This window comes from Pleurodeles waltl, chromosome 6 (genome assembly GCF_031143425.1).
Source record: "Pleurodeles waltl isolate 20211129_DDA chromosome 6, aPleWal1.hap1.20221129, whole genome shotgun sequence".
NCBI lineage: Eukaryota > Metazoa > Chordata > Amphibia > Caudata > Salamandridae > Pleurodeles > Pleurodeles waltl.
Window position 1 is genome coordinate 1,565,918,541 of NC_090445.1, and position 22,467 is coordinate 1,565,941,007.

The window sequence follows — 22,467 nt, forward strand, 5'->3', positions numbered from 1 at the left end:
ACTCCAGGCAGCAAAGGAGTAATGCGATGCTCCCCTGCAGTCCTGTTAGACCCAGACAGGTTGCAAGCAGCCTGTGACGAGGACATGCACCCCAGGGTAATCCCAGCCCCCTGATACAAAAATCACATTCGTCGTCTGCCTCAGAAAATACTTTCAGAAACTTCACAGGTTCAGCAGTTAAAGCTCCAAGCTTTGTTCCAATGCTGCTCATAGTGTCATCACCCATAAGAATATGTGCCTTAATTAGAACACTGAATATCTCTGGGTCAAGTTTCTTGTACAGAATATGAAGCACAATTAAGTGTCTTTTCTCGCCTATTCCATAAGGTATCCATAACTCTGACAATCCTTGGCTTATGAACATGTCAACAAATCTAAGTAGCACAATAATCTCATATTTGTTATTTGACACTACAATAACTTGATTGGAACCATTTTGAACAGTCCACGCAACATCTGGCACAACACAAAGGTCAGCTTCCTCCAATTCGCTGATAAGTTCTTGAACAATATGGCCAGTATCTTTTGAATATATCTCTGTAGGCACCACCTCCTCATTGACAATCATAACACTTGCAACAACTGGAAATTCAGTGTTCACTGAAGCATCAGCAATGTTTTGGCGAGTTAACATCTCCAACTTCATCTTGTTCGATGTTGGCGACCAGAATTTATCAAGTTGCACAGGTATAGGTGTCAAATTTTTGATGCAGCCAAGGTCAATTGTTCCACTTGTAAACATTAGTCTGATCCTCTCATGCTCTTTGACAGATAGTTCATGATAACGGTCAAAGACAATGTGCAGTTCTTGCAAGGTGCACACTGACTTTGATATCTTTCGAACAGTCTGAATGACCATTCCTAAGTTTTGCATGGATGAAATCTTGACCATTCGCAATTGTGAGATAGTCCACAACAACAGCAGTTTTCAATGGGAACAACTTTTCAAATTTAAGTTCTTCAGGTGAAAGTTAATTTTTGAGCTCTTGTACGAGTTTGTGCTTCACTGGTTGGTTGTAGCATCTCCATCAAATAATGCCTTTGTTGAAAGAAGATAATGTAACAGAATGTCCTTGATAAATTCACCCCTTTCTTTTGCTATATCTATGTGCTTGCGAAAAATGTTTTTTGTAGCCTGTTTAGTAGCGGCTGGTTGGACGAAACTCTTATTATGGCAATTAACGCATGGAAGTTTAGCTTTAGTGAATATGTCAAACAGCTTTTTCTCTTTCCATATTAATCTCTCCTGCTTCAGTTTTGCATATAGTTCAGATCCTTGTTCCAGGACATCTAGTATACGCATCTTTATATCGTTATCCACATATTGTTTGGTCACCAAGTTGTGTAGTCACTCAGTCATTTCAAAGGGGTTCCCTTGCTGCTGCATAAAATGAAGAATGCGGTCAACATGTTTATTAACACGTTCCCATATGTTCCCCACAAGCTCATAATGAGGAACAGTTTCATAATGGTCCATTAATTATGAATTTGTCATCTCTCTGAAAACATTGCAGATAGAAGGGACTTCACTGTAACACGCTGCCATTTAGCAACATTTTCACTTTCACATGTCTGACCAACAATTCCCTTGGAGCTTTTCTGTGATCTCTGGACCATCTATTCCAGTTTCGTATCTGGAGCCACAGCATTGAACCTTCACACTCTGTCTTTCACCACAAAATGTCTTTGGATGAAGTTTCTGTAGAGGTATGGTTTTTCCACCTTTAGCTACGGCACTCTTTCCAAATACCAGGAATCGTATCTCCAGTAGCTTATGCAATCAAAATCGTGAAACACAGTAATCAGTGACTCCACAGTCTTCCTGTGCTGCTCCCAATCACCTTCCCAATCAGCATGTACCAAGTTTTTCACTAGAGCTATCATGTGTAAAACATTTCCCTGGCACTTGCTAAGTTCTGATTTTTCTTTACGTTCTTTGACAAATTCTACGAGCTTATATTTTCAGGTTTTCTGATTTTAAACTGAGTGCATTAAATATTCCATGTCTTTGCATTATGTCTTTTGAATAAAGAGTACCATGTGTCTTATTCACTTCTGAGATAAGATATGCAAAACCTAATCTGTCATTCTTGCTCCAGAAAGCATTCCAACGCAATGTTTCTATACCTTATAGAAACATTGCGCATACCTTATAACAAACTAACATAATTAGTTCCGCTCAATATTGAGTGGACAGTTTTGCTTCCAAAGATTTCAGCCTCAATAAGTGCATCGTCTATGCCACATCCCTGGAGATAACTTCCTGCACACCGCAACACAACTTTTGTCATGTGGAAAACGCCCATCATTGGATAAAGATCATCAAATTCTACTGGATTGCTCATAAAAATGTCAGCAACAATACGGAAAACATTCATCACAGAAAAGTGGCAGGATAGACTGTTCTTCAAGCTGACCATACACATTTTGGAAACTTTTTTTTAAAGGTGTGTGTATCCTGTTGCGTAGTTTGTGACTGGAGATGGTATTACTGGTAAAAATCCCAACCTTCTTCGGTGGGACAGTATTCTGGGAGATCAGAGAATGAGTTCCAACCCACAGAGGAACTGGGTTTTTGCATCCTTCAGTCCGCACCAAATAAGTAATATGATAAGTTCAGTGAAAACAGCTTTGCAGACTGCAGCATCAGGCAGAAGAAGATCCATGTCCTCAGCCACTTTGAAATTTTCTGGTAGACTGGGGAGTGTTGATGGCTTGCAGTGATTTTGCACGTTAGGAAGGCAGTTGATATAAGTCTGCAGCTTTGTTTGTTTAGGATGACACAGCTTGTTTTCCAGCAGCTACTTCATTGGTACAGTTTTGAAAAAGCACCATGGCAGAATCACGTGTACTGGATGTTCCAGACAAATGAAGAACTGTCTTTAAAATAAAAATTATCAAGAGCAGTAAATTGTAAATCCTTTCCTGGTAAAGTGACTTAGAAATGGTGTGCTGTTAGATTCAGAAGATTTTACAGCATGAGCTGCTAACAAGTTACTACTGCGTACTATATCATTATAACTTGTTGATACACCAATCCTATTCATTGGAGTGATTGGCTCTCTACTTTTGCACTTGTCATTGATTGCAAGGGGAGTCACCATGTGTAGCTGAGTTTTTTTTTTGCCATGATGTAATTCACAAAACATGATTTAGAAAAGACAATACATTTGCACAGTATAGGCCTGACAGTACATGGGATTGTCTTCCACGTCTTCGCTTATATCTTCAAAGCCATCATCAATGTGGTTGGCTTCTGTTTGTAACAGTTTTGCTTTGCTGATATTAAAGAATGATGTAAAAAAATGTTACGACTACATCAGGCATTCTTGTCGACTCCCATGAGTTGCAGAGTTCTGGGACATCACAAAATTTGTCTTCAAGTCCAAAATCGAAATCTTTTAGCACATATCTTAAAATGGTTCCTGCTGATTTGACTGCATCCTGTGATCTTATTTTGGCAGCAAGAACTTGAGGAGTCAAATCAGTTGAAAGCACCCAAGTAGCTCATTGTTTTTGTTAGACTCACAAAAACAAATTCTGTCATTGTACATTCTAACCAGAAAAATCCTAATTTCATTATTATTATATCAATACAGTTTCATCAATGTTGACCATTATTTCTCTGATCTCACACTGAGTGTGAAACCATAGTCAGCACTCAAGACTGGCCTTAAAACTTAATTTGCAGTTTCAAAGAGTGCAAACTTAACTGAAGACCGGCAGTTACGTTGCTGCTGGGAGTTCATTCTACATTCATATTTTCGAATGTATGCACGCGTGCAGTTTGTGTGGGCATACAAATCTGATACAAATACATTCATCTCAATGTTTAGATCAGCTACTCAACTGAAAACTTCATCTTGGACGAAAGTAGCTGCAGATAAACATGTTTGCCATTTGAGACTCACGTACTCTGGACTTTGGTTTAGCCAGAACAAGGGCCAAAGGGATTGACGAAAGAACAGACATAACATATTGGAGATCCTCTGCTTTCTTATCAGTTGTTGGAGGTGGCCAAGGGGTAGCCATCGATCTTCTAAGTGGATGGGCACTGGATTTGGTTATCGTCCCTCTTTCAGAAGACTCCGATTACTGTTGTGATTCACTGGCTTCTGCTATTTTTTTGTAAGAACTTTTTCCAGGTTTTTTCCATTGTATAAGACTTGTAGCACTTGTATTTACAATGATAAAATATTTAATCCTCTTCGCCCATCAGTTTTAATCTTTTGTGAATTTCATCTGGCCGGAATTCTGCAGCATCTCAAACTCTCTTCTGTTCACCCGCAGTAGATGTTAGCTTTTCTTTAAGATTAGTTTGCCAAACGACACATTTTTCTTTGTTGAATTAGATCAGATTTTGTAGTTAGCAACACTGTCAGGAGGTAAACATCCTCTGCAACCATCAGCTTCGCTCATGTTTACGAATCTGAATCAACGGAAAACCTGAAACAAAAACAATACTAAAATAAATTACAAATATGATGGCTAATAGAGCCACCATTTTGGAAACTGGTCAACGGGTTACTCTTAGGAGTACTTTTCTGTTTGTATAAGATTACTTGACATATGTTTTGACACCAAAATGAAGTCTCATGGTTGCTCAAATATTTCATAATCACAGCAACACATCCACCATTTTTTAAAATGTTGTCCACAAAAAGAAAATAAATTTAAAAACAATATATCCGCCCGGGTTAGCAATGTCTTCCCGGGCTAAATTACTTCGCTAAAGATACAAAAATGCAAATCGAAAATGATAATATCTGGACAAAATATTTTTTTAAAGAGGTATATCAAGGGGCCAGGACTAGAAGTATTCGTTCAAAAGGCGCAGGAGTATTCACTTTTTGAAAAATTATTTTTCAGAGGACATGTGTTTGGCTCCATGCAGGGCACCTCTGGAGCCCAACCACCAAACCAAGGAGGTCAGGGTATCCCAAACCTACCCCCCTATCTCTCTTTGTTTTGGCACTTGTTTTTAGACCCAAGTCCTAAGACGGCTGCCTGGTTTATGTTGTGGTAGCCAATCAGATTTTGTCAGGTTCACGGGGTGAAATATACAATTTTGTTTAGCATTAATTGCTCAAAAACTACTGAACGGATTTACACCAAAGATAAAAAGCACTCGTTCTTTCTTGACTAAGATCTAACTTTAGGTCAAATGTGTTGGAAATCCATTCAGCAGTTTGAGCTGTAACAGTGCCTAAAGTTCCTATGGAAAAATGAATGGGAAAAATGCGCTCTGGGACACCCCCTTTTTTCTGGCCCCCCTTGAAGGATCACCCCAATACTTTCCATGTGCAAACAAGTAAAAAAATAGCACTTTTTTGAAACGCTGTGTGGAGAGTCGTCAAACGAAGCAAAAGATATTAGCAATCTTAGCAACAAAAAAGGCATTTCCTATGGAAACACGATCCTAACTATAACTACCCAGTGACACACACACACACACACACACACACACACTGAAAAAGAAAAAAAGGTTACAGGGACTTTATAGTTAGGTTCCCGTTTTACCTACACAAAACCATAGACATTCAGCAGTTATAGTTATACCTCTGAAACGATGACTCGTGGCCTAAAGTTACTTTCTGGAACAAGTTATAGTTTCTTCAGATAAGTGTAACTATAAATGCTGAATTTCTATGGTTTTGTGTGTATATAAACCAAGAACCTAACTATACCATCCCTGTAACCTTTGTTTTTTAATGTTAATTTGTATGTTCTTTTTTTTAAACTTAAGGTAGTATTTAGATACCATACAACTACTGCTGTGCACGGCCGTTAGCAAAAAAAAAAAAAAAAAGGCTTTATCTATGGGAAACGTTGGTCCTAACTAGAACTACCTACTAAATAAATATATATATATATATATATATATCTATATATATATATATATATATATATATATATATATATACACACACACACACCCATAAAACAGAAAAATCCTCAATTTCTTGTGTTATTATATTCAACAGTTGGTTGATGAATCACTAACTTTCAGTGCAAAAAATTAAAATGATTTAATAAAAACAAAAACACAAGACTAAACTTTTTTGACCGACCCAATGCAAAATATTAATAATTTATTTTTCCTTCATGGTGAATGTAATGACTTTGGTACACTGTTTTTCTACACAATTAGTAGTTAAAGCTATCAATTTACTTGGGTTTGTTTGATCTCATTCTGAGCCCCCAATCCCAACACCTTCCACAAGAGTTCAAGCACAACATCGGGCATTTAAACTTTAAATAAACCAAAATCTATAACTATTTTCCATCATACAAACTCTAAGGGTAAAGCAAAAAACTGAGAATTAAAATCGATTTAACACTAAACTAAAGATATGGCACTAATACCTTAAGGAGTGGATCCTTCTTGTGGAGGTCTTCTGTCAGCTGGCTTATAACTTCCTCTTGGTTCTTTAGTTTCTCGTTGGTTTCACTCAATAGAGTATTGTAACGCTGTTCAGTTGCATTTTCTTTAGCCATCATTTCACATTGCAACTTCTCAAGCTGACTGCGAAGATCCTATGAATATCAAACAACTAACATTCTTAACACATGACCGACAGCAGGCTAGCCTATGATTCTGCATTCCCAATGAATCAGTTTCCTATAAACTGAGGGGTGTAAGACACATGGTCATGCTAAGAAGCGTGAGACAATGATAAATATTAAGGTCAGAAACCTGCAACACAGTAAGAGTAACATGATATACAGTAGGAGTAGCCATGAGGACAAGGTGGGGAAAGGAGTAAATAAGAAAGATGGAACATGCTGTCAATATCTGATTCAGAGAATCCCAAGACTAAATACTTCACACTGTCATCATAACGGACAAATCACCCCAATCACAAGCATTGACACTATCATCTAGAGGCAAAATCAGATTAGAATCACAGCCAAAATGATAAGGCCTTTGAGGAAGGCTCCAAAGCAAAGAAGATGTTTTGTCTGAATCAGATTGTACAGGAACCAGGTGCGTTCAAATGTAGTCAAGGTAAGACCTCTGTTAGACCTGACATTCTGGTAGTCCCCCAGACTTTTTCCCTTCACTCTCCCATTTATGCTAAACTTGTTTTTGTTGACATCTGTACTCTGTACACTTTACCTCTGCTATCCAGTGATAAATTGTTTGTGCTCTCTCCCTTCAACATGGTAAAATTGGTATACACCTAATTGGTCTACTGAATGTACTTAAAAGTCCTTTCTAAATGGTACTAAATCTACCCATGACCTGTAAAATTAAATGCTACTAGTGAGCAACAGCACTTGCATGAATCACTAAAGCAGGACAGTAAAGAAAATGTTACTTACCTTAGGTAACGCCTTATCTGGTAGAGTCTATATCTAGCTACAGATTCCTTACCTAAGAATTTTCCTAGGCATCAGACTGGATCCCAAAGATTTACTGTGGGCAGCACCCCTGCATGCTGGTAGGTGGCATCATTCAACTTTGCGTGTGTCGTCTGTGTCATCCACACCGGAAATGACATCTGCAGCACCCGTATAGGAGCCACCCGGGTACGCTCATGTCCGTTTCTTTCAGGACTCTCCACACCAGAAGATCAGAACCATGAAGAGCATTGGCCACTGGTGTGGAAAACCACAGCCCTGAAAGGGAACCGCTCTCTCTCGCTAGAAATCTGTTTGCAGAGCGGGAAGGATGGGTCCGTCGATAAAGAATCTGCAGCTATAGTCTCAACTAGATAAGGTGCTACCGAAGGTAATAACTTGTTCATCTGATAGAGACTTCAAGCTGCAGATTCCTTACCCTAGAATAGATACCCAAGCAATACCATCTATGGATCTATAGACCAATTTCATAGAAGGAAGTCCTGCAGGACCAAACAGGCAAAGTGCTTATCCATACAGACCTTACTGTCCAGGCAGTAGTGGTTTTTGAACCTGTGCAAAGAGGCCCACTTTGCTGCCTAGCAGATATCCAGGACCGGAACTCTGCGTGCTAATGCAGCTTTAGCTCTGGTGGAATGAGATTGCAAGCTTCAAGAGGTGCACAGCAGATCTTAATGCACAGTATAACCAATAGGGAGATGATACGCTTCTGCACAGCCTGACCTTCTTCGCTCCAACATACCCCACGGAGATTTGGCTGTCCTTCCCCCTGGAAATCTTTGTTTAATCAAGGTAAAACAACACTGTTCTTGAGTCATGGCAATTGAGTCGCTGAGGGATACAGAGTAGAGTAAAAAGTAGGCAGAGTGATGGATTGGCCTACGTGAAATGGAGTGAACACTTTCGGAAGAAAGGAGGCTTTTGTGCAAAGCACCAGTTTTTCAGGACAGATGGTGAAGTAAGGAAACTTGGATGACAAGGCCTGAAGCTCACTCACTCTTTGGGCAGATGCAATCGCCACAATGAAGGCTGTTTTGATTGTAAGGAGCCTGAGGGGACAGTTATGGAGAGGCTCGAAAGGAGCACACATCAAGAATGTTAGCACAAGATTAAGGTTCCACTGAGGCATGATAAATGCTGAAGGGGGAAAATAATGTACAAGACCCTTGAGAATCCTATTTATAAAAGGAGACTTGAAGGGGGGATGGCTGGTCGGGCAACCAAGGAAAAGAAAAGATAGAGCCCTGCTGGGCAAGAGAAATATTGAAATGGAGAACTTGTGAAAGAGGGGCAGAAAGGGGATCAACTTGTTTTTCTGCACACCATGCTAGAAACGTTTTTCCATCAGCAGGTGTATACCGTTTTAGTGGAGGGCCATGTGGCTGCCAAGATTAAATCACAGACTTCGGGAGGAAGGTCCAAAGCTGACAAGTGCAGCCTCTCAATCTCCACAAAGGAAGGGGGAGACTGGACAGGTTCAAGTTGAGAACCCTCTCCTGCTGTTGTGACAGAAGATCCTCCCGAAGGGACAATCTGATCGGAGGATCGATGGCCATGCTCAGTAGCTCAGGATGCCAAACTCTCTGTGGCCAGGTCAGAGCCACAAAGATGACTTGGGCCTGGTCGTTCTTTATCTTCTTGATATCTCTCGGCAGAAGTGGTATGGGCAGAAAAAGTATAGTAGGACTGAGCTCCACTCAAGATAAAACGCATGACTCAGCAAGACTCGCCTTAGAAACTCCAGCGCGCGAAACTACAGACATTGCGCATTCTCGGCGGAAGAGAACAGATCAAACCAAGGCTCTCCCCACTGTTGAAAGAGACCTTGCATCACTTACGTTTGAAGACGCCATTTATGATCCACTAAGCATCTTCAGTTGAATTTGTCCATCCTGGCATTAAGAGAACCTGCTAGGTATTTAACCACCAGGGATATGTCCTGATTTTCCAGCCATGTCCAGAGACGCAGAGTCTCTTGACAGAGGGTCCACACCCCACCTTGCCCTGTTTGTTGCAGTACCACGTGGAAGTGGTGTTGTCTGTAAACACCTGCACTAGCCTCCCCTTGATGGAGGGTAGAAAGGCCTTTAATGACCTTCGGATGGCATCGAGCTCCAAAAGGTTTGTAGGGAGTTCGGATTCCGCCAAAGACCAGAATCCTCTGATCACCACCTCTGCCAGGTGGACACCCCAACCCAGGAGTGACGCATCTGTCACTACTGTGAGATCTGGTTGGGTAAGTGAGAGGGTCTGCCTTTGACCCAATCACAGTTCATTAGCCACTACTGCAGGTCTTTCGCAGTTCAATCTGAGATCTAGGCCATGTTGTAGTGATTCCTCTGACGCTGCGTCCACTGGAACTTCAGGTCACACTGCAGAGCCTGCATATGCCGTCACACAAGTGTTACCAGAAGGATGCAAGAGGTCATGAGTCCAAACTCCCTTAGTCTGTCTCACCAAAATCCATAGACTATCTTGGACTCACCATTCAGGAGGATAAGCCTGAAACTGCATTGTGTCCAGAACATCTCCAAAGAAAGGCAGCATCTGAGAGGGAGTCAGATGTGACCTTGGCACCTTTATCGCGAACCCCATTGAATGGAGGAGGACCGCCGTAGTCTGGAAGTGGGATACGACAACCTAGGACAAGCCTACCTTCAACAGCCAGTTGTCGACATAGGGGAATATTGACACCCCTGATCTCTGCAGATGAGCTCCAACCACTACCATAACCTTGGTGTTTACCCGAGGGGAGCTGGTAAGGCCAAAAGGGAGCTTGTCAAACTGAAAATGCTCATGGCCTACCATGAACCGCAGCTAACATCTGTGACCTGGAAGGATGGAGATGTGAAAATATGCATCTTGCAAGTCCAGCACTATCATCCAGAATTTCTTCTTTATGAGGAAGTAGTTGAGGGGCTGTGAATCTAGGATAGGACGAAGGCCTCTTTCCTTTATGGGCACAAGAAAGAAGTGGGAACAGTACCACGGGCCACTTCTGGCATCGGAGTTGTGAGTTCATGGCGGAGAGAAAAAATTATCCTCCGTTAACCTGTTATAGGATGGTGGCATGGAGGAGGGATGGTCATGGAGGGGAGGGAGTAATCCCTTCGGATGATCTGAAAACCCCACCTGTCTGAAGTCACGGAATGCCAGCAGGGGAGATGATAGCGAATTCTGCCACCAACTGGATGCCCATGATGGTATGTGAGCAGATTTGGAAGGCTTGGAGGCTGCGGCTGCCAGGGAGGTGGCTGATTAACTCAACTGCTGGCTGCCCAACCCACAAGATCTGTGGGTACCATGCACTCTGCCACACAGAGGCTGTGGAGCATGCATGCGTGGCACTGTGGATGGGAGGTTACTGGCACGGCTGGAAGCCTCTTCCGTAGCCACGAAAGAGCACAGGGAGGATTGTTGGTGATGTGGGGCCATAAAAAGGATCAAGGATCTGGCCATAGTCTGACTGTCCTTAAGCGCTCCAGCACCTAGTCAGGCTGGTCTCCAAAGATATAGGGCAATTCAAAGGTCATGTACATAACCTGAAAAGCCACCCATCCTCAACCAGAAGTGGTGCCTCAAGGCCACGGTCTACAAAATCCCTCTGCACAATGAGTTGATCATGTCAAGTCCACAACAGATGGTAAACTTCACTGCATCTCTCCCACTGACAAGACCCTGAGAGAACACGGCCCGGACCTCCTCCGGGATCACTGACAGCACCTGCACAACCGTTTCCCACAGAGCATGGAAATAGCATCCCAAAAGGCATGCAGAGTCTTAACAGGAGTGTAGTAGGGAATGCACGAGGATTTACATGGGATGTAGAGGCCTGGACCACCAAGCTCCTTGGGGTAGAGTGTTGGGTGAGGATGTTTGGGCCCCCAGAGCGGTGGCGACTGGTTATCGCCTTATTCATACGAGCCGCTGTGCTGGGTTTAGACAAAGTCCCAAGAAGGATGCCAGTGAAGGCATTGTTAAGCGGGAACATGAATTCTGAGGGGGAAACTCCTGGTTGCAGCACCTCCGTCAAGACATTAGTCTTGACTGCCACCAAAGGCAACTGAACGTCAAGGACCTCAGTTGCCCTCCGTATCGCCACTGCAAATAAAGCTCTCTCCTCAGTAGCCATGGTAAGGGGAGAAATATACCAATATCTGGAGAAGTATCCTGACCACTGGCTTCACCCGGTTCTTCTCACCAGTCCATACTTAGATGTTCGAAGGGCTGGTATTCTTCAGGGCCTAGTAACTCCTCCAATCCCTCCCCGAATTCTAGCCAATAGGAATAGGGCTCAGGCTTCAACCAGGAAGGCATGACAACAGATGGTGCTGGAAACTGCATTGAATGTCGCCCCTACGGCTCAGTGTAGGAGTCCGGGATCAGAATAGGGGTGGCGATGCCAGTGGAAGCCAGGAGCGTCGGCATAGGGACAAGTGCCCGGGACAGGCCGAGATGGTATTTACCAGTGTCTGTCCGGATACAGGAAAGGATCCTCAGGGCCCAGCTGTTTGACTTGCAGGGATGCAACAAACTTCCAGAGGCTTCCCAACAACTGCCTAGCACCAGATGGATCCTGCATGAGCCCTGCTGCTGGTCTGTGCTGGAGTAAGTTCTGATCCCCAAGAGGTGCCCCCCACGCTACCCGCTTCAGGCCCTGGGTCTTTGGCTTCCTTTAGAGTGTACTTTTCCTGCCCCCAAAACTAAGTTCCAGGTGAAAATCCAGAGGTTTACGGCTCCACGAGACCACCATCTGGCTTTCTGAGATCGTCAAGTCTCTCGCCGATGTGAAGTTCCACCGGTGACCTGCTCTTCGCACCAAAGAGCAACCGCCATCAACCACCAATGGAAATGTCCAGCAGTGACCACTCCTCACACCGACAAAGATCTCCTCTCTAGCTCCTCCAATGCAAAGAATCAGCCAAGGGTCTCCGCATGCACCTGAACTTTGAGAATGTAAATTCTTTGCCAGGACGAACCTGGTCCCGGTATCTGACCTGTGCTTCCTCGTATTTGGCCTGAACTTATTGCTTTGACCCAGTCTATTGTGACAGCATAACCATGAGTTGCACTTTGTGATTCTTCATGCTATTTTTATCTGAATCTTTAAAAATCTGGTTCCACTGATTGGATATTTGTCATTTTGATGTCACTTCATTTACTCTATTTTTCTGAATTGGTTTGGGATTTTTCATGTGTTGTGTTTTCACTTTATTGCCATTTTTGTGTTGCATAAATACTTTACCCATTACCTTTAAGTTAAGCCCGACTGCTTTTGTGTTAAGCACAGGTTTATTTAGTGATTCTTGTGGTTCAGCCTGACAGGGGTTGCGTATATTACTTGAACCCCTCAACTAGTAACCAAATTTCCTACAACCTTGGTCTGGGTAGAAGCTGAATCAATTCCGGGTCAGACACTGGAGTGGGCAGAGGCTCGATCGAAGGCACTGGCAAAGTCAAAACCACAGTCAATGAAGAAGGTACTGGTGTAAGTCTTGGAGCTGAAATGGAAACTGGCCCTGGAGTTGGTGCCGAACCCAAGGTAGGTTTCGTGGGGCTTAGATGGCACACATGGTCATTCTGCCGCTAGTAACCTGACTGGCCGCTGTGGGTCTTGAGTTCCGAAGGCAAGCCAGAGGTAGTCAGAACAGTGCCAAAAAAATTAAGCAATGCCTCCTTAAAGACCTATCTGCTGAGGTGGCACAGATGGCTAGGAACATTCAGACGCAGCTGGACCATTTGTGTAATCAGTTCCTCAACTGGGGATCGGGAGTGCGATCGATTGACATCTTGACACAATCCTGACTTTTCTTTGGACAGAGAATGATTGGATGGTGTGGGGTCCTGTTTGCACTTCTTATAATTCTTCTTCAACTTGGGTTTTGACTTGGTGGATTACTTTGACCATGAAGAAAACCTATTGCGGGAACGGTCTAAATAGAGAGAACAGGTCAGCGCCTTTGACTTGGAGCAGGAGCAAGACTTATGTGAGCTCAGTGATTTCTCAGGGTGTTCAGCGACATACAGCTTGCTTCACGGTCCTGGATGCCTTGAGATGCATGATGGCATAATTATCATGTGACTCAGAATCATTTCCTGAGCCTAAAGACTAGAGGCATACCTTTTGTGGGTTCATCATTGGCATCTGTTTTCGACAGTCATAATACAGTTTGAACCCATTAGTCTTCGGTGGGGAAATCGCTCCCTTGCACAATGGAAAAGAATCTGAGGGAATCTGTCAACAGGCGAAAAAAGAGTGAAGCGCTTAATCTGCATACAAAACTGTTGAAAAACAAATGAGTGGCTATTTTTTGCAGTTCTCCTCATCAATTTTTGGCCCGGAAACCAGGAAACACCGAGCCAAATGACGCCACCTAACAGCGCATGGGAGCCCTGCTTTGAATAACTTTCAGATACATTCTAGCACCTGGTTAATGGTGCCGAATCTGCAGTTGGAAGTATCCCCTAGAATTTGATTTCATCACTCGTCTGTCAGTCTCTGCATCAATTAATGCTACATACTGAACCACTGCCCCATCTAATCAACTTGTGACTCACTACTTAACTGGCCACTAAAATGGTCTGATAGCCATAAATCTGAACAAAATCTCAATTTCTTTCATAAACTTGGTTATTATATGCAGCAGCTGGATGACAAATTATTATCTTGCCAAGCAAAAACATTAAAATGATTTAATTGAAGCAAAATCACATTTCTACATTATTTTAATCTGTCCCTATGCAAAATATTAATATTTTATTTTTCCTTCAGGGTAATTGTATTTACTTTGGTAAATTGTGTTTTGTGCACACTGAGAGCTCAAACTATCAATGTATTTGGGTTTGTTGGACCTTAACCTGAGCCTCCAATTTCAACATCTTTCTCAAGCATGCAGGCACATGTAATTAGGCACTTGAACTTTCATTAAAACAAAATCTGTAACTATTTTTCCAGCAATCAAACATTAAGACAAAAACTGCTAGGAAACCAAGAAAACAGAAGAATTATAACCAATTTAACATTAAACGAAAGATATAGCACTATTACCTGAAGGAGTGGATCCTTCTTTTGGAGGTCCTCTGTTAGTTGCTTTATAATTTGCTCTTGGTTCTTTAGTTTCTGATTGGTTTCACTCAATAGAGTACTGCAATGCTGTTCAGCTGTATTTCCATTTACCATGATTTCACCATGCAACTTCTCAAGCTGATTGCGAAGATCCTACAAATAGCAAACAACTGACATAATTAGTACATGACTGACAAGCTAAATAATGATTCCGTGTACCCAATTAGTCAGTCACTTTTACACTGAAGGTTGCAGGAGACATGGCCAACCTAAGACACTGCAGACCTTGACTAACATGAAGGTAGGAAACCTGCAACAGAGAAAAGGTAACAGGATGCACAGCAGTAGCAGCCATGAGGGACAATGTGGGGAAAGGAATAAATAAGAAAGATGGAACACATGCTGTCAAGATCTGATTCAGAGAATCCCAAAACTAAAGGTATTGTTCATCCTACACCATGACACAGAAAGAAGAACAAAACGGAGGATGGAGACAGAGTCCTCATGTAAAGTCAATAGCTTCAAAAGATAGGTACTACATGGGAACCCAAAATAGCTGTTTTAGAAAGAACTATGTCCATCGATCAGGCAAGTGAAGGAGACATTTAAGCCTCTTATCTTTCACACCTTTTTGGAATCCCGGGGGAACCTGGAGAATTACGATTCTTGAAAAATGCTATGGTATAATTAACTGGTAATAGAGCAGGAGTACAGTATATAAAGAGGAACTGGCTGATGTTTGGTCAACCTTCCTTAGTTCTGGAATGCCATATTTTTAGAAGGCCAAATGCTTTCAGATTTCACTTTGTACAGTTCAGGGATCTCACAGAAGGTTCATAGACAACCTGTCTAATTTCTGTGCTACAGGGAAATCTGGGAGAGAACCTTCTTCTAAAATGATGTTTCAGAAACTAATCGGCTTTCAAGGAGATACAGTACTCAGATTGAGATACAGTACTAATGATAAAATCATTTGCTATTTTACCATTTTGCAAAGTGTAGAATCCATATAACTCTTTTACAAATCGCATGCTTAAGGGCTCGTGAACTATGCCTGCTAGAGGGAGGCATTTATAAGATCACTATCAGGTGTAATACTGCATTGGTCCATTAATGTTGCAGTGTGTGGTTCAAGAGAAGATCGGATATTTTGATTCTGCCAGCAGTCTTAAAAGCTTGATTGTGGCTCATACTTGCAAATGCGGGCAGAGATTTAGGCCAATGCAGAGAGATTGTTGAGAACTTTCAAGGGCACAGTGTCAAAAGCATAGAGGGCAAGGGTTTAACTGTGCAAATTAGTCATGTGTAAGATTTGTAAGGGTTTCTAGACATGTACTTTCACTTTTGCTATTATCTATTTTTACTAAGGTTTTAACTTTTTCATTCTGAGGGGTGCAAACACATCAAAGGCTTTGGATGGAGTGGAATCAAAATTAGCAATGTTCCCTTCACATTAGGCCCAGTCAGGTCAAGGAGCTAAATGTAATGAAGGTGCACAGTAATACGGACAGGCAACTTTCTTCAAAGAGCAGTAGTAGGGTTGGTCAGCTGCTGCATTAGCGAAATCAAAGGGCTAAATTGAATTACTTGTGAACAATCAGGGCAGAGCTTCCATATTGGCCATTGAAATCATGCAGGTGAAAATATGATTCATAGCATGTCCTGTTATTTGCATAAAATCCATGGTGACTAGGTGGCTGGGTTATCTGCAAACTGTTCACTAATTGCATTTTGACCCACAGATAAAAATCACTCATGAGGTGATTCCATTGGGATCCATTTTGGAAAAATAAGGCAAGGCTTTTAATACATTTACTACATATGTAACCTTTATATACAAAAGTGCAGAAACTATAAACACAGCAATGCATTCTAGGCTGAAGCAATATGTCAATGACTAGTAACAGGTACCAACTTACAACTTCATTATGATTAATATAATCTCTCCACTCCTGTGACCCAATTCCAATCAATAATAAGCTATACCCCTCCACCACAGTATTCATACGATAACAAAACAAAATTTGGCCATCACTCATTGTTATACATTAGTAAGATTAATTTGCCATACAACTGAAACAAATGATCCAATACTTGTTTAAAATGTATTTCTCTCTCACACTTTGCAAACTATTCACTCCATTGTGACGTGCTGACCCCAATATTATAACTTCACATTCTTGGTGGATTTCGAATGATTTGTGAGAAGCCTCATGCTGTGGAAGCTGTTTTTCAATTCACAGGACTGTGGACACTTCCAGAGAGGTCAAACTTGGCAAGTAGTTGACGGTTTAGAATTCTATTTTTTCTGCATTATACCCCAGATCCAGCTTAATTCCTGAGAAGATCGTAATACTAAAATGTTTACCCCTCTGAGAAGTAAAATTCCCTGAGAGGCTGAAAAAGATAAGACGTTATACATTGCAGAGCATAACCAGACACAGATTAAATCCCAAGAAGGAAGGCATCCTATTTTGCCACTCTAACATCTATCCTGGGGTAGTAATTTGAACATTGTACATCAAACTGGAATGCAGGATGATTTAAACATTCTCTATTGCTTTACTGTGCTGTTAATTATTATTGCTTCTGGCAATGTCATCTAGAATACTAGCCCAAAGAAGGTTCAGCAAAGTAGTTATCAAATCCTCTGCCAAGTTGATTCAGCACTTATAGGATAGATAATTGTAAGACTCTGGATTTATTTGTTAAACCACGCCGCTCACTTTTCCTGAGAAACGTGTCTGGCAGTAATGATGCAGAAGGATGGGAGGAGCCAAGATGGCGGCCGGGTCGGACGCCTAAGCTGTGAGCTCCGACTCAGGCCCAAAATAACAATCCTGTAGGGCGCTCCCGACGGGGCGATTGGAGCCCTGAAGTTTACAACCGGCCCCGGGGTCATTAGCGGGGCTGGGGGGCCGAGCGGAGCAGCGCAGGAACCGGGGACGACCGGGCACCGAGGCGCGAGTGAGCCCGTGGCGTGGCGACGCCTCGGAGGCCCGAGCCTTCAAAGATGTGGATCGGAGTGCCCCGAAGACTGAGGGGCGGAGGTAAGAGGTGGGGGGCTTCGGCGAAGGGGAGGCTCTGAGGAGTGGGGCCCGCGCATCGGAGCGGCTTCTCCCCTCGTCGTTGCGCCCTCCCCGCGGACACGAGCGGAGCGTACTGGAGTGCCCGGCCGGATCGGCTCTCCTCTACTGGGCGGGTCGTTCCCGCGGAGTGCGAGGGGGAGCGGCAGCGCGTTGGAACTGCGGCTGAGCGCCGGGGACGGCCCAGCCGCGTTCGGCAAACAGAGCGGCAGGTACAAGGGGCAAAAAAAGGAGACGGCTGCAAAAGCCGCATTGGACTTGCAGGACCTCACCCGACCCAAGGGTGCACCGCCCAAGCGCTTCGGGGATAGACCCGTCCCACCGCCCAATTAAGAAATTAACGCCTTCCCCGCCCAGCAACGAGGAGGCAGTGAAAAGGGGGCAACAATATGGACTGCGGAGAATAGGCGAGGGGGTGGATTGGCCAGGAGGCTTCCCCTCCCCCCCTGCACCGTCGCCTTTGATAAAGCCGACCTCTTCTGCAGACCTCCCTGCATCACGTTGGCAGGTGCCCACAGACACGCGCAGGAGCAGTGTCTGAGGCGGACAACTGCGGGCACCTGGGCCACCCGGAACCCCAGCAGATCTTTGCCGGGTAAGCACCCCGTGGGAGCACCAATACGCACCCCTGGACTGGAGCATCCAACCATTAGCAGCAGCAGCAGCAGGCCCCCCCCCCACCCAAGTGATCCAGCTCAATGTTCTATAGATTGGCCTGACAGACAGGGTCCACAGGCAGGCTGAAGGGACTTCAGTAGGGCAACACACGCCAAAAGAAGAACCAGTGCTATTAGGGCACCCGGCCGCTCAAGAAACACACAATAAAGCTGCCCCTTTGCTGTGAGAGTTACACAAAAGATATAAAATATGGCTGGGAAGTCCAAGTCCGCCAAAAACAAAGATCGAAATGTGCCTGGCCCGGCGTCCAGTGACCAACAGCAAATCCCATCCTCGCAGTCACTGGAGAGCACACTCCAATCCCACTCTATAAAATTCGAAAAAGTGCTACAGGCAATCATGGACACTAAATCATTGTTAGAACTCAGAATAGACACAGTATCGCAAGATCTGAACTTACTCAGAGTGGACCATCGGAGCTTGACAGAGAAAGTGAAAACGAAAGAAGATACTCTAAGCAAGACGAGTCCTATAGTCTTGGAAAACCAGAAACAAATTCAGCGGCTGGACGCAGAGGTGAAGATCCTATGGAGGCTTGCCGAAGAAACAGAAAGCAGATCCCGGCATAATAATGTTCGCTTCGTAGAGTTTCCTGAGAATTCACCGGAACAGAGCTCGGAATTCTTCATAGAGCAATGGCTAATTAAAGAAGTGCTGAGTGGGTCCCCCTCGAAGTTCTTCTCTGTGGAAAGGGCGCACAGAGTCCAAGGGAGACCGCCATCGCCGGGTCAACCACCCAGACCATTAACAGCAAAATTCTTAAATTATAGGGACCGAGACCTGATACTGCAGCAATTTCGCAGCAAAGGCCCAATCCGACATAAGGGTTCAGTGGTCCATGCTTACCCAGACTTCACACAGGAGGTACAGAAACAATGGAACTCCTATGTAAAAATTAAACAACGACTTCGGGAGCACAATATTAAATAAGCTCTCCTTTTCCCGGCCAAACAGAGTAATTTCTGAAGAACGCACCCACATGTTCACCTCCCCCGAAGACGCCTGGATGCATGCTAAAGGCATAGCGCAAACTAACGAAGGTGCGAATGAAGTGGAGGAATGGCTGACCTCCTCATCGAGGAAGCGCCCCAGGAGACGCCCCAAGGGTCAACCCACGGAGAAACAGGCAGCAGAGGAAAGGGCAAAAGTATTGAAAGAAACCCCGTTGCTCATGCAGAACTCTTTTGAGGCATTCCGGATGGGCCCCTTGGCGGGCTCGGACTCGAATCGGCTAGCTCGGACGCCACGATTACAGAAGCGCTCAGGGGCCCGGATGTCACCCCTAGAACTGCAGATGAACTGTGAACGGTAATAACTAGACTGCCTCCACTACCCTGTTGGAGTGACAAGCGGCCAGGGAACAGGAGTGACTGCAGAAGGAACCGAACTGCCAGCCATGGTGGTTATAAAGAGTATCTTTTGAACAATTAATCCCTACCTGTTGTGAACGCTGGTTAATATCCGAGAGCACACGGAATTTGGGGGGGGGAGGGGGCTAACATACTGGGAGCGCTCACACATATACATATACGCAGACTAGGTCTGAGGAAGGATGTGAGCTCCGTATAAGAGGCACATCTGGCAATCAAAATGGCTCCCTCACAGGTATTCGTACGGATACAGGTTTCACCAAGTAGTAGTGTGTGGTGTGATTCACTGCGAGATAGCAGTTGTTTAAGGGCAATAGTTAGAATGGGGGAGGGGAGGGAGGAGTTAAGTTGTATGTCATAGGTCAACTCAGAGGACAGGGTATACTACCGCGGATATTAGTCTTATGCACATACCCCGCGAGATGGGGAGGGGAGCTCGGAAGGAAGTCGTAATCCGAAGCGGGTATTGCAGGGGTACACCACACAATAATACATGTCCCAACACGCAAATATGCATACACACCAATATGAAATAGTCACGTGGAATGTGAGGGGCATGAGCATGCCAGGCATAAGAGCGCGAGTGCACACACGTCTCAGACACCAGAGAGTTCACATAGCTATTCTACAAGAAACACACTTACTGGAGCCTGAACTACAGGAGATCTGCTGGAAATGGGGTGGGCAGATAACAGGCACAGCCTATTCAGCATTTGCTAGGGAAGTACTGATATGGATAGCAGGTGGCGTCCCATTTGTCCGAACCTCGTCTAAGTTAGACCAAGGGGGCAGATACGTAATAGTAGCGGGTCAACTAGATGGGAGACACTTATCGATTATAGGGATCTAGGCCCCCAACAGCACACTGGCGGGGTTCCTGGGTACACTCTCCCCGGCACTACTAGTAAATCCCGCAGCCTCGGCCATATGGGGGGGGGGGGGCGATTTCAACAGCTCACCAAATGCAGTGCTGGACAGATCAAACCCCCCCAAGAAAGGAATAACAAATAGAAGTGCTAAGTGCCCTTTGCAGACATGGGCGGAACATATGAGACTACTCGACTTATGGCGCATGCAACACCCCCAACAGAGAGAATACTCATTCTACTCAATACCCCACAAAGTGTACACTAGAATAAATATAATCTGGGGCACTGCGGACATATGCACATTGACTAACGGGACAGAATACCTGGCTAAGACATTATCGGACCACTCACCGCGACATTAAATTGGGGGAGGAGACGTTCAGTGATCCCTACATGGCATCTACAGCCAGAAGCGCTCCAAGACCAGGCATACGCAGAGGGACTGGACACGGCATTGAGGCAGTACTGGGAAATTAACACGGGCTCAAGGGCGGCAGAGTGGGAGGCGCATAAGGTGGTAGTCAGAGGGTACTGCATATTGTCCACTTGGGGGGTGAGGCGTACCCTACACGCAGAGATAGCAATTTAGAAGAGGAACTGAGAGCACAGAGTGGTGATAGCAAACATGCTGATATTACCCAGGATTCTATATTACTTAGCAGCACTGCCGCTCCTGATCCCCAGGAGTTTCTTCCGAGATTTGAACGGAACCTTGCTGCAGCTCATATGGGGAGGGGGTAGAGCGCGTGTCGCACTCACTACACTGCAGCGCCCAGTGAATGCGAGCGGCCTGGGTGCCCCCAATTTTGAACTCTACCACGCGGCTGCACAGTTACAGTGGATACTGAGCTGGATGCATAGACCCACACGGGCGGAGTCTGCCTGGGTACTGACGAGCTTGCGCGATGAACCCTTGGTCACTTGGCTGGCAACCAGGTCTCCGAAGGGGGCATCTGATAAACAGCTTATGCTAGTGCCGCATGCATGCTAGAAGAGATATATTCAAAATGGCAGCAGCGTGCTCCCCTACTCACCGCTCCTCCAGTTAGGACTGGTCCCTGGATGGGACAGAGGGGACAGAAAACACTTGTTAGCGGCCTGGACAGAGGCGGGCATAGTGACGGTAGGAGACTGTTTTGAGGAAGGAGCATTAATGTCCTTTGAATCGGTACGGTCCCTCACATCAGTAAATCCTGGGCAATTTATGGCATACTACGCCATATGCCATTCCATCAAGAAGACATGGTCGGCAGGAAACCAAGAACCAACGATCTCCCCCGCATTGCACCATATGCTGCAATATGATAATCAGACAAAGGTTGTGTCGAATCTATATAAAACCCTAAATAAATACCCTGATCCCAACCTGGAGAATGTACGGGGAAGGTGGAACACCGTTCTTCCAAACCCAATTTCGCAAGAGGAGTGGCCGAACGCTTTACATCACACACAGGGGGTATCGAGAAACCCCAGATTCTGCTACACGCGATTCAACTACACACATCAAACGTACCTCTCACCAGCCAGGATCAAACGCATGCTTCCCAGCTCGGACCCAACCTGCCCTAGGTGTAAGGCCCCACTGGCACACTTCTACCACATGGTTTGGGAATGTGCCCAGGTGCACAGGGAGTGGAGCGAAGTGGTGGAGAGGGTATCAGAATTGACGGGGCCGGCGCTCACAGTGGACCCTAAATCCTGCCTGCCGGTCCTGAGACAGAGAGATAAGAAACATAAGCACCTACACAAGTTCACAGACCTAGCATACGTGATGTACAAAAGACTGATAGCGATGAACTGGAAAGCGGCCACAGCTACAGATCTGAAAACCTGGCACAGCATGACACTGCGATGGGCTAGTGCAGAATCACTGGTACTGCGAAAAGCAGCAAGGGAGGGCCAACAAAATACAGGAAGCGAGGTCTGGGAAACTTTAATAAGGAGACTAGAGGCCAAGAGCGATGAGAAACCGCCATGAACTGGAACATATGGCGGCCCCGAAACAAACAGACAAACACACTTTTACCTAACTA

General features: G+C 44.6%; 1 protein-coding gene across 1 annotated transcript in view; it reads right to left on the bottom strand.

Moving 5' to 3' along the window:
• CDK5RAP2 (CDK5 regulatory subunit associated protein 2) overlaps positions 1–22,467 on the bottom strand; it is a 687,227-nt gene that overhangs the window by 462,087 nt on the left and 202,673 nt on the right. The window contains exons 13-14 of the mRNA XM_069241280.1: positions 14,414–14,584; positions 6,367–6,537 (exon numbers count right to left, since the gene is read on the bottom strand). Coding sequence (XP_069097381.1) covers positions 6,367–6,537; positions 14,414–14,584 — 342 coding nt within the window. The remainder of the gene's footprint in view (positions 1–6,366; positions 6,538–14,413; positions 14,585–22,467) is intronic.